The following is a 13,614-nucleotide window of genomic DNA, read 5'->3' as shown; positions in this document are numbered from 1 at the left end:
CAGAGAAATTATAATCTCTGAGGATCCGTTAACATGTCACAAGCAACAAAGCCAACGGTTTGACAAAATTATTTCTCTTTCTAAAGGACTCAAACAGCTCAGGGAAACATCCCAGCCAGCCCATAATTTAAGCAAATCTGCCTTTACTTTGCATTCCTGGTGATTTATTTTGGACTAATCACAGGGTATGGAGCTTACACACAGGTGATTCTCCTTGGCCACTTTGGTACTGCTCGGAGCTATGAATGTGGTCATTTACAGCTGTGTGAGTTTGTTTAAAAAGGGCTGCCTTGGGAGAAAAATGAAAACAAACCAAGATTTTTTTGAAGTCTCCCAAGCTCTAAACAAAAGGCTACACATACTTCATCCTACCAGTTTCCTGGAAAACATAGATGTGGTGTGTAATATTAACAGAAGAGAGTCTGTGTCTGTCTCCCCAGGAATCACAGAATCATGGAATGGTTTGGTTTGGAAGGGGCCTTAAATATCCTCTCATTCCACCCCCCTGCCATGGGCAGGGACACCTTCCACAGCTTGCAGCAATCTCAGCACATCAGCTTCCAAGAAGGAGAAATGAGGGTAGGTGCTCCATCAATTAATTTAAATGCTACCAAAATAAAAGACAGCTCTCTCCTTATCAGCATCCAATAATTCACTGACAGTCACAGTACAAGACAGAAGGGAATGGGCTAAAGAACTGCTAACGTCCACAGTACCAGTGGGAAGAAGGCACTTTATTATTTATGGAATGGTTTGGGTTGGAAGGGATCAGCTCAGTTATGGGTTCAGAGGTTTCTAGGACAGAACACAGCTCCATTACAGGGGTCTGATGAAATAAAATACACAAGTACTCAGTGAAGAGTAGTATTAATCCTGCCTTTTCCATAAAAATGGAGTTTTACACACTTCCCATTCTGAAAAGGCCCTGAGTCTCAATTTGCCAATATATATTTGTGAGTCTTACAGCAAAGCACCATCTTTATGACCTCCACTGAACCAAACTTTCAGAGACAGCATCCAAACCTGGGTCCTCCACAAGTATCCTGAGATAGGGAAATTCTTTCCCTGGAACAGCCCAGCAGCTGACCTTTTTTGGAGCATGAAGTCCATGCTGGCACCTGTCCTGAAGCCTTTCCTGAAAGTTTAATCAGCACTGGCACACCCTCGAGGAGCTGTGGGTTTGGCTGAAAAATGCAGCTGCCAGCTGAGGCTACACCAGCAGCACTGACATGGAAAGCCCTTTGTCCCGTGCAGGCAGGACACCCATCTTAAGTAGCTCTGAGGGAATCTCTTGGGAAAAGGGGACAGAAAAGCAATAGGAAATCAATTGCTTATCTCCACAACTAAGCTGTTCCATAGGAAACATGCTGGAGAATAGCTGTATCAGGAAAGATTTGCTTCTGTAATGCTTGACTGACACCGGGGAATGGATAGATGAAATTGAAAAATCAAACATTTTCAGCACATCCCACACATTCCTTCAATCCATCAGGCTGTCAAATCAGTTGCTCCAGCGATACAGATGGAGGCTGTTTGAATACAGTCGGCTTTTTCCTCCCTCTGGTTTAGCCAGGTAATTAACTCTGCTCCATGGTCAGATCACCATCCCAGCATCCAGGAAAATGAGCTCTGAGGAGAAAGGCAGAGTCTGTAGGCTACTTCTCAAGCAAGGTTTTAACAGCTGTTCCTCACCTCCAGGCCACTGGCCAAGCTACTCACTGAATTAACCACTGAAGGAGCAACTCTCTATGTGCACCTTCTCTGTGGATTTTACCACCCTCTGCTGCAATCCTTGGCTGCCAACAACTGCAACTTCCATAAAAAAAGTCTTTCAGTGTAGATGTCAGTGTGGCTGGAGAAAAAAAAGCCCATAGCTCCAGAAATATCCACCCTGCTGGACTTCCCTCAGCAAGTGAAAACTGTCTCTTCCCCTGTTTGATGAGACTGACTTTCCAATGGAATTCCTGGTGCTGCAGCTTCTGCACAAAAGGGAAATGAAAATACAAAGCCTTCCTTCACTGTGTGCCAAGGTCAGCCACCAGCCTTTCCCCACAGTGTGCCTGCCCTGGATCCTGAACCCTACTGCCATGCTTCAACCATTCTGATCTCTTCAGACTGTTTCCCTCCAGTGAACTGAATTTGAATCAAAGATTATTTCCCATCAACTCAGCAATATCTCCTTTGAATCCTTGGAGAAAGCCAACAATCGAGTGTAAGATTAGATTCCTCATCCTCCCCAAAAACACTGAGCTACCAGAGGCCTGCAATGATAAATTCTCTCTTGGGGAATCCTTCTTTAAGAGAGCCAAACACATGCACCCATAGGATATACATACAGGAAGGATGCTGGGACTCACACTGAGCATTGGCACAACACTCCAAGTTGCAGGTCTTCTTGCAATCAATCCCTCACTTGAAAGTATTTTTCTCCTTTGAATGACAGAAGCAGAGCAGCATGAAAAAATCACAAAGCTTTGTGCCAGAGATAATAGTGCTCAGTTATTCTAATCCTGAAGGCAGTAGCAAAGTACTCAGCTATCAGTTGCTGCTCAGTTTCAGAGGGAAATGTAAGAGATATAAAACAAGTTGGGCACTCAGGAGTCAGCAAAGATGCTGCCACCAAATGAGAGGCAGGAGGGAGGAATCCTGCCTGACACACATGTTCCTCAGTTGCTATTCTCCCTGTATGTAAACATCTGGAGACATCTCAGCAAGGTTTAAAAGCCACTTAAGGCTTCAGGGCTTCCATGCTGTAATGCAAAAGCAAGTTTGGACATGACATTCATAAAAACAGGCAACCTCTAGGGATCAGGAGAACTTTCAGCAAGCAGATCTGTCTCATCCTCAGCTCAACCATATTCAGCAACTAAATTAGTCACCTGAATCTTGAACGAGAAAGTCACCAGAGAGGATGAAGAGCCACAACCCAATTTTTCAGGGTGTTATGACACTCATTTGCGTCCCTCCTCATCTCTCACATACTCAATGTTGACATAAATTGAGTGAAATTTATCACAAAATGAATTTGTGGCAAGAACATCACAAAGGCAGTCTCCCTAATGACACGTGCTGTGGTGTCCTGACATTACCCCAATATCCTTGTAAACTATAAATCTGGTATTTCTTAATCCAGGAGATGCTGCTTTCATTTCCAAACAGAGCTCACCACAGTGGGGTACAGGGCTGTGCCCCCCAAGATCTGATCCTTTCCTTCCCCAATGTCCTTGGGAAAAAACCCCAGTGTTCAGCCAAAAGCCACTGGAGAGAACACGGTGTTCTTCAAAGATGCCACTCCCAGACCAATGTGTCTTGAAGTCTTAGGAAAAAACCCTCAGCACAAGAATCCCAAGGATAATCTTGTTAGTGTGTCACCTCTCACAAAGAATTAAAGAAAGCATAGAATTACAAAATGGTTTGGGTTGAAAGGAACCTTAAAGATCAGCTCGTTCCATCCCCCTGACGTGTAAACACATGGGAGCTCTAAAAATAAACTCACATGAATAATACCTACAATTTTTCATCTTTTCTCTCATACATTAAGTTGTACCTGACAGATCTATAGCTATAAAATAGGTTTCTCCCCTCTTGACCATGATTTATGTGGTCTCCTTTGTTTTACTACAAGAGATATTTTTGAAGTCTCTGTTTCAGCTGGTATAAAGTATTTCCAGTAATTCTGCCATTAAAAATGTTTCCTAAGCAAATTACTCTAAAGCCCCCAAGACACTGGTGCAAAAAAATCAGTGCATTCTTAAGCAGAGCTATTGAATCCCGAAACAGTTTGATTTGGAAGGAACCTTAAAGCTCCAGTTCCACCCCCTGCCATGGGCAGGGACACCTCCCACTATCCCAGATTGCTCCAAGTCCTGTCCAGCCTGGCCTTGGACACCTCCAGGGATCCAGGGGTAGCCACAGCACCTGTGCCAGGGCCTGCCCACCCTCCCAGGGAACAATTCTTTCCCAATATCTAAACTCCTCCTGTCTTCTGGCAGTGGGAAGCCATTCCCCCCTTGTCCTGTCCCTCCATCCCTTGTCCCCAGTCCCTCTCCAGCTCTCCTGAAACCCCTTTAGTTACTGGAAAGAGCTCTGAGGTCTCCCTGGATGCAGGTGGACACCTCCAGCTCTCCCAGCCTGGCTCCAGAGCAGAGGGGCTGCAGCCCTGGGAGCAGTTGCATGGCCTCCTCTGGACTCCTCACTCCACCAAGGCCATGTCTGTGTTATGGTGAGGATCCCAGAGCTGGAGGCAGCAATTTCCAGAGTAACACAGGTGTCTTGCCCTTACTCTTACCACTAATTTATTTACAGAAGGATAAGAAATGTATCATTAAGTCTATTCAGTCTGTCAGGAAGAGGACTGGAATAACTCTGCTTACAGAGGTCCCTCTATGCCCCCAAAGGTACCTTTGCTCCCTTATTTCACTCAGTGTTAGATTGATTAACAAGCTTCAGCACCAAAATTCCAATTTAAGTGCTTTCAGATACGCACTGATTCAGCCAGGAAAGGTTGTGACATGAAGAACAGATCTGCAGACATTTCCTAACACTCCAAATGGGCATCAGGAACTAGAGAGTACAAGTTTTACATCAGGATCAGTAACAGAATATTTTTTACAAACGTTAAGCTTGCCACAAACTGTGAGGTTTAGTACTTCTCATATATTAGTGCCTCATTTAGAGTAGCCAATGACTGCTCCAAGATTAATTTCAATTAATTCAGTTCATTGTGCCAATGCCCAGATACTTAATTGCTTCTCTTGCCAGCTGGAAATCCTCAGAGTTTAAGTTATTGCTGAGAAAGGGTAAACTTCATTAGTCTTCTAAGCTCAGCTATTTGCACTGCTCAAGCATTCCTCACCACAGGAAAATTGAGCAGCAAGAGCTACTCCTGTTGTATAATAATTTAGAGGAGATACATTCTCCAAAAGCAGGCAACAAAACCAACACTTACCTGCAGTGGACCAAAGAAATTTCCCACCAACCCATCTCCCATCTTAGGCAGACACAATTAAGTCTATCTTACATCATACAATCATAGAATTTTTCCATATATATCTTTTCACTCCTTCATTTCTTCTCTTTGTGGGAGCTTCCTTACCCCAGCACATCCTACAGAATCCACCTGAAACACACTGGTTTCAGACTGCACCTGACAGTCTCCACCTGACAATTCCTGTCTTTCTTCATACCATCACCATTTTCTACTTATCTAGCCCAAGAAACTTAAAATTTCCAACTGCTTCTTGATCTGGTCTGTTACATCTTTACTGCCTTAACTGTAAAGAAATATTTACGTATTTATCTCTTAGAACTAATTAATTATACTTACTGCTGCTTCCTGTACTAACTCAGGACACACCTACCTGAGTAGCTCAGGATATCATTACAAACATTCTGTATTCACCTACTCTCATACTTAACTCTACTGATCACCTAATTTCCATTTTCAGAAAGACAAAGGAAATTTACACTTCATCTCTTACTTCTTTAAACAAGGCTAAAATGCCCACTTGAAAGTCTATTGGAAACTTCCACAGATGTCAGTATGAAGAATTTTCTACATCAAACGTATCAGTTTTGTTCCTTGTTTCATTCAGCAGCTTTATGCCAAGTAATTAAATTAATATCGTAAGCTTGGGTGCACTTTTATTTTACAGTTGCTGACACTGAGGATTTATTTCATGGCTCAGATAGGAAAGGAATACTTGAAAGTCTGTACAATTCTATTTAGTGCTTTATAAATTTATAAAATATGAAGGAGACAGAGCAAGGAAAGGCACAACGAGTAATAACAGCAAGTCAGCCTCTTCAGATTGATGAGAGCTACGTCCCTCTGACTGATTTCTATCAGTGCTCTCAGCTGAGGACGGTGCCCAAGGAACAGCAAAGTATTCCAGGAGCCAAAATTCCCTCCCTGAAACCCAGCCCTGACCCAGCACAAGCACCATCCTCCTGATAAAAGCAACACCAGCACCTGAAACTTTAGCTGGTTTTAAAAGCAGAGAGGAACCTGCTACAGAAAGGAAGATTCTAACTCCATGTCTCTGGGACAGCTTTACATAGGACACGATGTCCTACTGTCTTGCTGCTTGTGTTAAGGATAAGGTTTGAAGTGGAAAAACCCCACTCTCGCTTCCTTGCTGGAAAAGGGGCGTTATCCTGGCCATGCCCTCAGAGGCACTGACTGCATCAGTGCAGATCATTAGCAAAATGCAGCACAAAACGACACTGTGCTGGATCACAGTGTTCTTCCTCCACTAAGCAACTCCTCTCAGCAGAGAGCCAGGCTTGACAGCTCTAAGGAACAGCCAGAACAATTCCCATCACCTTTCTCACACTGCATTAAAACTAGAGCCTTCTAACCACAGGTGAACAGAAAGCCAGCAACAAATCACCTGAGTATTAGAATGAAAAGAACACAGGCTTTCAGCAAATACTTTATTTTTAGACTCTAATTGCAGCCATGTGCTTGAGTGACACTGCTGGAGCCATGCTGCTCCCACATGATGGAAGAGAAGGGAGTCCCTGGTTTACTTCAGACATGGCACAGGCCCAGGGTTCAGTGAAAGTCACCTCAGGAAAGCCCAAACATCCCTTTTTCCCAGTTACAGGAACGAGCTTCGAGCCTCAGAGCCCATGAGGTGTCCCAAGGCTCTGACCCTTAAAATTCACATAAACCCTGTGTGCTGCTGCCTTCCCATCAAAGGACAGACTGTCCCCTTCTGCTCCTCTGCTTCATTTCATACATGAAGCAGCCAGCACACCACACCACACAAAAAAACAGAGGAGTAAACCCCGCCCAGATGTGCTGCTTCAATCAGAAGCTGTGAAAGCAAAGGTTTCTCTCTTCACACCACCACAAACCGCCAGGCAGAGAGGAAACCAGGCAGGAAACCACATCAAAGAGCCCGTGTGAGACAACGCCTCAGCCCCGAGCTCTGTCGCATCCCTGAGCACTCCCAGCAGCAAAGCAGCTCCTCAGGGCATCACCCTCAGCCATTCCTCCCACTGAGCAACAGCAGGACAAGCAGGAGCGCCGCAGGTACTTACCAAAGGCAGAAAAGAAATTAGATATCCATATATTACCTCTGCCAAAGGAATCTGGCACTTGCTGTGGCCGCAGTGGTCCCGAGGAAAGCTGCCACCACGAGCCTACGCCGGGTGCCGGGGTGCTGGGCTGTGCCATGGTAACGCCGAGCCACCGCCGCCAGCCCCGCGGCCACGGGCAGGAACCGCAGCCGGAACATCCTGCCAAGAGAGAACGCTGCTTTAGGAAAACAACAGAAAGCTTCCCAGTGTCGCCTGTCCTAAACCTGGAAAAGTGTCACAGATCAACTCATGGGTGTTTATTACCTGTTCTGAAAGAGGCACGTAATCTGCCTAATAATCAGATTAAATACCTGTGAGTGTTGGCTATTGGCACATACGTGACTGTCACATCCAACTGCTTATCAGTGTTACTCCAATTCCTCAGCCTTTCCCCAAAACCCTCATCGAGAGGGAACCTCAGCTTCCCACAGAGGCCACATCCCTGAAAATGTTCAAGGCCAGGCTGGATGAGTCTTGGACCAACCTGGTTTAGCCAAGGTGTCCCTGCCCTGCAAGGGGCTGGAACTGGATGATCTTTAAGGTCTCTACCGACCCAAACCATTCCATGATTCCATGGAATATCTGCAGCCCATTTCTCAATTTCCACGGCATGGGAAATGGCAGGTAGATCTGATAAGCAGCTACAGCAGGTAAGAGGCATTTGGCCAGAAGCAAAGTCACAGCTAGATTTTAAAAGGCAAATTTAGCCAAATAACAAGCAAACTTATCAAACAAAACCCAACCCAGGCATTTAAATTTTCCTAAGAAAACCCTAATGTTCTTAAATCCCTTTTTTGCTAGCCTGGAGCAAAACAATTTATATTCAACTGTAAGTACAGGGCAAGTTTCAAAGTGTCAAAACTTATAAAATATAATCCATACCCCATTACACGTGCAGTGGAACAGAGACAAATGGAAAAGCAGAGCTACAAATCCAAACATAATTACAGCAGAGAAAAAGGAACCACAGAAAACACCACCTCATCACACACCAGCTGCAGGAGGCAAAGCAATTTTGGTGGCTCACAGGACTGAAGGCGAAGGGTAAATGCTGCCTTTGAAAAGGAAATCTGCTGAGTGTTCTTGTGTAATAAAGGTTTTATTTCTGAGGCAATTTTTTCAGTCACAAGGTCAGCCTTAAAATTGTGACCAGAATGGTAAAGGAATTCCGAAAAAACCACAGAGCAGAGGAGCAGCAGCCTAATTTTTACCTTTTATTCCCAATTCTTGCCATTCTACTCACATATTCCCAGGCAGAGAGTAACAACAGAATACAAAAATAAAGCCACATCTATTGTTTTCTATTTGCTTCTGCAACACAAGATGCCACCACACCGTTCTGCTAAACCATTAACTTCCAGAAACAAGTTTCTCTGTGCAAACACCTCTCATGTTTGTGGTGTGTTAGGCTGCAAAGAGTTGGATACATCAGTGCCATTTGCTGCAGGTCAGGATCCCACAGTGGAGCGATGGGGAATTTGGGGCAGGAACAGAAGAAGGAGGGAAAACACATCAAATATACAGCAGATGATTTTGAGGGCTGGAGCTCGGTATCTTTTAAGGTAAGAGGTGGTGGAGAAGCCCCTGAAGACTTCATGGCCCAATCAAGTAATGAAAAATAGTTAACAAATCCCTTGTCAGTGGTTTTATTCCTATCAGATTCAGACTTTTGCCCAGTCACAGGACAAGGGAGGCGAGATGGAGCACAGGAGATTGCAGAGGTGCCAAAGCCACAGGTTGCCCGTCCATCCCCGCCTGGATTTATGGGCAAACACCACAAATTTCAGTGCTCACAGTGAATCCATCCAAACAGCATCCATTTGATATTCATCTGTGCTCCTGTTAAAATTGGCATTATGGTTTTGTTTATTCCTTTTCAAATAAACAGGTTTAAAATTGAAGCGTTAATGGAATGCAGCCAGCTAACGGCACTGATTCTCCAATCCTCTCCAGCTCTGAACAACAATGAGATGGTTATGAAAAACAACTCTGATTTCAAATTTAAAATTATTTCCACTCTATACAAACCTGATGTTCCCATTTCATCTCCAGGGATGAATTTCTGTTCCATGTGCAGAGGAAAATCTGAATTTGTTGCTTTCCCCAAGAATCTATCCTTGCCCTTCCTAGGGTTCCCCATCCTAATTACAGCTTTATATTCCTAACATGTACTGGATAAGGGAAGTATTGCCAGTATAATTTAATCAACCAAAATGAAAATTAAGCCCCACAGCATTTACTTGGGAGCTTGAAGAGATTTTTACAACATTTCTGATTGTTGGCTTTAGTACTGCATAAATGTTTACTTTGCCTGAGCCTTAAGAAACACTAAATTATCTGCTTTGTCCAAGCAGTCTCCATTCTTGATTCTGCTGGGATGTTTACCCAGACTGTTCACTTGGTAGCAACTGCCTGAGAGAACTGAAAGCAGCCAGTTCTCACAACAGCCCCAAAATAAAGAGCATCCTTATCTCAGAGCAATTAAAATCCCTTTGGAAGCTGAATTTTCCATCTGCAATTTATACAATCTCTCACAATTTTCTTTTTTTAAATCAGAAGTGCCATGATATTTGGTATATTTGGTTAAAAACTCCAGGCACTGAAGTCAAGATCACTTGAGAAAGCTGATGCTCACTTTTAGAAAGATTAAAAATAAGCATCTTGCCCTGTGCAGCAACAAAAAGCTCAACACCACAGTTTGCAATAAGGCAAGGAATAAAACTGAGATCAAGTATAAAACTCCCATCAACTAATGTAATTACAGCTTACAATAAGAAACAAACCCAATTCCTGAATGATTTACTATAATAAAATTTTTTTTATATGATACAACAAAGCAGCCAAGAGGAAAAAACAACAAAACACTTAACTTTTATGTTTGCTTATTTTCATTATTTTGGAGTTATCATGATGTTCTAGCACTAGAGCTACAAGGAATCTGTAGACTGTATTTATGTTTCCAAGAGATAAGCCAACCTTACCTTAAATTCTTGCTCATAGCATCTCTACAGTCATTTTCAGAAGTTGAATTAATATCCTCAGACAAAAGAAATGGTTGGGGCTTTTTTTCCAGAACAGAATGACCTACCAACTTTTATTTATGCCATAATTCATAGATGGCTTTTTTTAAGCAGAAGAGTCAACAGAGACTCAAACCCATTAAGAAAACACCAATCCCAAGCCAGGACAAAACAGAGTCCATTCAAACTGAGACCACCCGGGTCAGGTGAAAGGAAGAAATGCAACATTATTTCAACACTTACATCAGTTCTAGCATGATGTGGGTATTTGACTTCCCCAAACAATGAACAATGACCTTCTCTCTCTCTGCTAATCTGTTCTCCAAGGAAATTGAGACAAGCTGTCCAGCTCTCTCTCTAGCCTTTCCAAAGCCCGAGATTTTTTCAGTGCTGATAAGAATTGGAAGATCCCAACTCTTACATCCTTTTTCAGAAGAAGACTTGCTCCTGTTTTTCCAGCCCCCTGATTAGCTCATGATTCCAAGACTGAAAGCACTAAGCAGCTCATCCTGAGGAAAAGGGACTTCCCACACTTGGGTACCCCCCAGCACTGAACTTTCTGTAGACATTTTGGGGATCCAGAGCAGATAAAACACTTGAAATCATCATTTTGATGTCAAAACTGGCCTTGGCAGCACAACCATTTGAGAGGGAGAACAGTAAAATTCAGAGAAGGGGTGACAGGTACTTATGTGAAGAATTCTACTAGGATATGGTAAGCCCATGAATCAATGCAGAACGTCAATTATGAATTTAAATATACTGCAATGCAGGAAGATCATCTAAAAAGAAAAAAATTGTATTTAGGAGGAACTATTTAGGCATAAAAACTCCTGCAGAGACTGGCTGAGATGGAGTCACTAAGAACTCAAAGAGCTTTCTTGAGCTGTGTGTTTATTAAAAAGCCAAGTCTGACGTTGCCAGAGCACATCAAGACATCCTGACCCAACAGATGCTGCAGGAAAATTCCTCACCTGTTCCCATCTCAGCCCCTGACTGTCAATTCTGTCTGAAGCCAGAGCCAACAGCAGAAAAGTGAGGGTAACAGCTCCCAGCTCTCCTGTCTCCATTTTCTCATGAGGATTGGGAAGAGGGGAAGGAAAAATTAAAATGGGGGAAAAAGCACAAGTCCAATGGAAAGGAAAAGTCAATATGCAAGGGAAAGGGTGAAGCAATCAGGAGAGAAGTTTCACCATTAACACTGAGATTCATAAACCAGGAGGAAAGAAAACCTCATAGCTTCAACCTGCCTCCACCAAAACCAATTATGACTTTTCCTTCCCAGAGAAGCTGTGGCTGCCCCTGGATTCCTCAAAGTGTCCAAGGCCAGGTTGGACAGAGCTCTGAACAGCCTGGGGTAGTGGAAGGTATCCCTGCCCATGGCAGAGGGTGGCACTGGATGAACTTTAAGATTCCTTTCCAATGTGAACTATTCCATTATTCCACGAAATTTGTATAAGAATAACTCCTAAAAGGGTGCCAGGAGGTACATTCCAGCTAATGAAATATCTGGATCCACTCCTTCCCCCATTTCCAAGACAGACCCAACAGCTACTGCTCTTTTCCTCTCTGAATTTTCATCTCACAGAGCACAATTTTGAGATAAAGGATTTCACACCTTACTGAAGTTATTAGCCTACCAAGACACATAAATCAGCTTTGGGAAAATTAAATCTAGCAGCAAAAGTAATTTCTCCTCAAGTAGGGATTGGGGCAATATTTGATCACAGTAATTTTGCTGGAGAGGAACTACATTTGTTTCGGAACACGATTCAAATTGATGTAGAGTCCACCAAGTATCAATCAATGCAGAAACCTAAGCCATAGCCTGGCAATTTCTTTTTAACTGTCATTGCAGTAAAGTTTCACCTCTTCCTAAAATCCTCAGCCCTAGAAATGCCCAACCTCCAACTCCACAGCTCTACACCCAGCCATGGCTCAGCCTCCCCATCAGGGATGATCAGTGACATCCCTCCCCTCGTGAGCTGCATTATTCTGCCAAATAACTGTATTGATTTTCAGGGCTAAGGGGAGAAGGTGATGCATTGCAAACACACAAGCTTTTAGATTTAGCTTTAATAAGGCATTTTTAGAAATTGCAACTGGATTATTTATAAAGATGTAGGACAGTAGCTGGCTTGGGCTTCCCTTGAAAGTGAGACAGAAGTGTTTAACTACTGGAGAAAAACTTTGGTGCCACTAAACTGGCAGAAGAATCTTGGCAAGCTTAACAGCAACCCCAGATTTAACCTGCGAGCTCAGTTGCCAGAGGATCTGAATGGACGGATGCAGCCACCATGAGGCACAGCTTTGGAGGCACAAATGAAAAACGAGGGTACCCAAACAGAGTAAACTGGTCCCATCTGTTGCAGCAGCACTGAAAATAGCACCTCCAGCAAGAATACAACATTTCCTTGCTACTTCAGACTGCCAGACTCCAGCAATGCACTGGAGGTTTCTAAGAGGTAGCTATAAACTTCCACAGAAACAAATGCCAAATGCTGTTTTTTCCTGGTTAAATTGTCCCTTCCCTTCCTCCACACAAAATGCAGCACATTCCTTGAGCTGTTCCACCTAGAAAACATTTCAGTAAACCTCAGCCATGAAAAACTCCCTAGAAACACCTCCACAGATGTCAGAGATAACTTAGAAGAGCAGTAAAAACAAAAAAAAACTTCTCACCCTTTCTTAAGGATAACAATCCTGCTTCCTGAGTTACTCCTATCCTAATCAGTAGGGTGAAATTTTGTTTCCAGTTGCTATTCTCAAATAAACAGGCTGCCTTTGCAAACCAGCCACAGGAGCAGGTGCACCAGAGCACAGGTATTTCCACACTGATTTGAGGAGCAAAGGATCACCAAAGAACTGTTGGCAGAGGGGTAGAACACACAGCACATCTGCCTTTTCCTATAAAAAGTTACAGCCAGCAGGAATGCATCTGCTTAATGGCCTGACTCATTTAACTTGCCTTGCACAATCTGTGTCCATAAGGCATGATTTCCTTGAGAATTCCTAACTTTTCCACAGAATGGAGAGACTCTCCTTGAAGCTTCAGCCAACAGTCATCCCCCTGCATCTACCTCACAGCAAACAAAAAGTATCCCAGAATAGTCAAATTTAAGAAATGTTTATGGTTCATCTGGCTCCAAGAAAAGCAGGGCTAACTCCTAATGAATAAACATGAAAAATTAATTCTGGAAGAGAAAAATTTAGAACAAAGAAATAGCCTCTCTAGGCTGACAAGGTGGTGGTTTGGCATGCTTGAGTTATCTGCGGATAAAATTTCAGCTCCAGAAAAGACAAAGGTTTTTTTGAAGGGAGACAGACAGTGGATTGTGTCAGAATTTGATATGGTGAAGCCTGAACTCCTCTGTGACAAGAAGGAAAAAGATTTGTGAACCCCTCAAGAGCCTGAATACCACAATGGGCAAATTTCTCCTTGGCTGAAGTTGCCTTTTGAACAGAAACATCACCTACAGCCACATCCTCCTTAAGAAAATGCTTCTTC

The 13,614-nt window shown here is 43.3% G+C and overlaps 1 protein-coding gene across 2 annotated transcripts in view; it reads right to left on the bottom strand.

Annotated features, from left to right (window-relative positions):
- The window catches only part of MICU1 (mitochondrial calcium uptake 1), an 84,186-nt gene that overhangs the window by 66,178 nt on the left and 4,394 nt on the right, over window positions 1-13,614 (bottom strand). For both annotated transcript variants that reach the window (XM_023930087.2, XM_023930082.2), the window contains exon 3: window positions 7,084-7,245. In XM_023930087.2, the coding sequence (XP_023785855.2) occupies window positions 7,084-7,244 (161 nt within the window). In that variant the 5' untranslated portion in view covers window position 7,245. The remainder of the gene's footprint in view (window positions 1-7,083; window positions 7,246-13,614) is intronic.

Source organism: Cyanistes caeruleus, chromosome 8 (assembly GCF_971803275.1).
Source record: "Cyanistes caeruleus chromosome 8, bCyaCae1.hap1.1, whole genome shotgun sequence".
Taxonomy (NCBI): domain Eukaryota; kingdom Metazoa; phylum Chordata; class Aves; order Passeriformes; family Paridae; genus Cyanistes; species Cyanistes caeruleus.
The sequence above is the reverse complement of the archived record's forward strand: the minus strand, read 5'-3'. Positions and strand labels throughout refer to the sequence as shown.